The sequence below is a fragment of the Penaeus monodon genome, chromosome 22 (genome assembly GCF_015228065.2).
Source record: "Penaeus monodon isolate SGIC_2016 chromosome 22, NSTDA_Pmon_1, whole genome shotgun sequence".
In the NCBI taxonomy this organism is placed as follows: Eukaryota; Metazoa; Arthropoda; class Malacostraca; order Decapoda; family Penaeidae; genus Penaeus; species Penaeus monodon.
Genome location: NC_051407.1, coordinates 3000406 through 3000974, shown reverse-complemented (window position 1 = coordinate 3000974; position 569 = coordinate 3000406). Strand labels below are relative to the sequence as shown.

Below are 569 nucleotides of genomic sequence, written 5' to 3'. Positions count from 1 at the left end.
AATAAAATTCCGATAAAACAGCAATAGTATAATACTTACAATCCGCCACAAGCGAGACACCCTTACCGTGCTTCCGGACCGGCTCCTTCGCAGCTGCGCTCTCCCTTCTGTCCCCAGAGGACTCAAAGCCAAGGACGCTCTCACCTGCCTTCCCGAGGCCGACCAAGAACCTTACCTTGCCCTGTCGGCGTCCCTGAGCCGTCAAGACCCGCGCCCGGGGCCGACGCCTTACCTGGGGTGTCCAGCCGCGCCGTGTCGGAGAAGCGCCTGCGGTGGAGGCGACACAGGCGGCGGTAGTGCCACGCGTCCTCGATCACGCTGGTCATGCCCTCGTCGAGGCTGCAGCGCCGCGAACTGTAGTAGGCCGACGGGCTGGCGCTGTACGTCGGGTAGTAGGCCGAGTGCGTAGGCGGCGCCAGGCACGACGGCGCCGACAGCCGTTTGTCACCCGACGCTGAGCGTGACATGAGCGGCAGCGAGTACCTGGCGCCCGAGGGCATGAGGGAGGCGTGGGGCGCCAGCCACGAGCGCTGCGCCTGACTCCCGCCGCCACTGCCGCTGCTGTTGCT

The 569-nt window shown here is 65.9% G+C and overlaps 1 protein-coding gene across 1 annotated transcript in view; it reads right to left on the bottom strand.

The window, feature by feature from the left end:
• Nucleotides 1–569, bottom strand: part of LOC119587469 — a gene marked incomplete at its 5' end in the record, with an annotated part of 2592 nt that extends 2023 nt beyond the window's left edge. Inside the window, 1 exon segment of the mRNA XM_037936196.1 lies at nucleotides 233–569. Coding sequence (XP_037792124.1) covers nucleotides 233–500 — 268 coding nt within the window.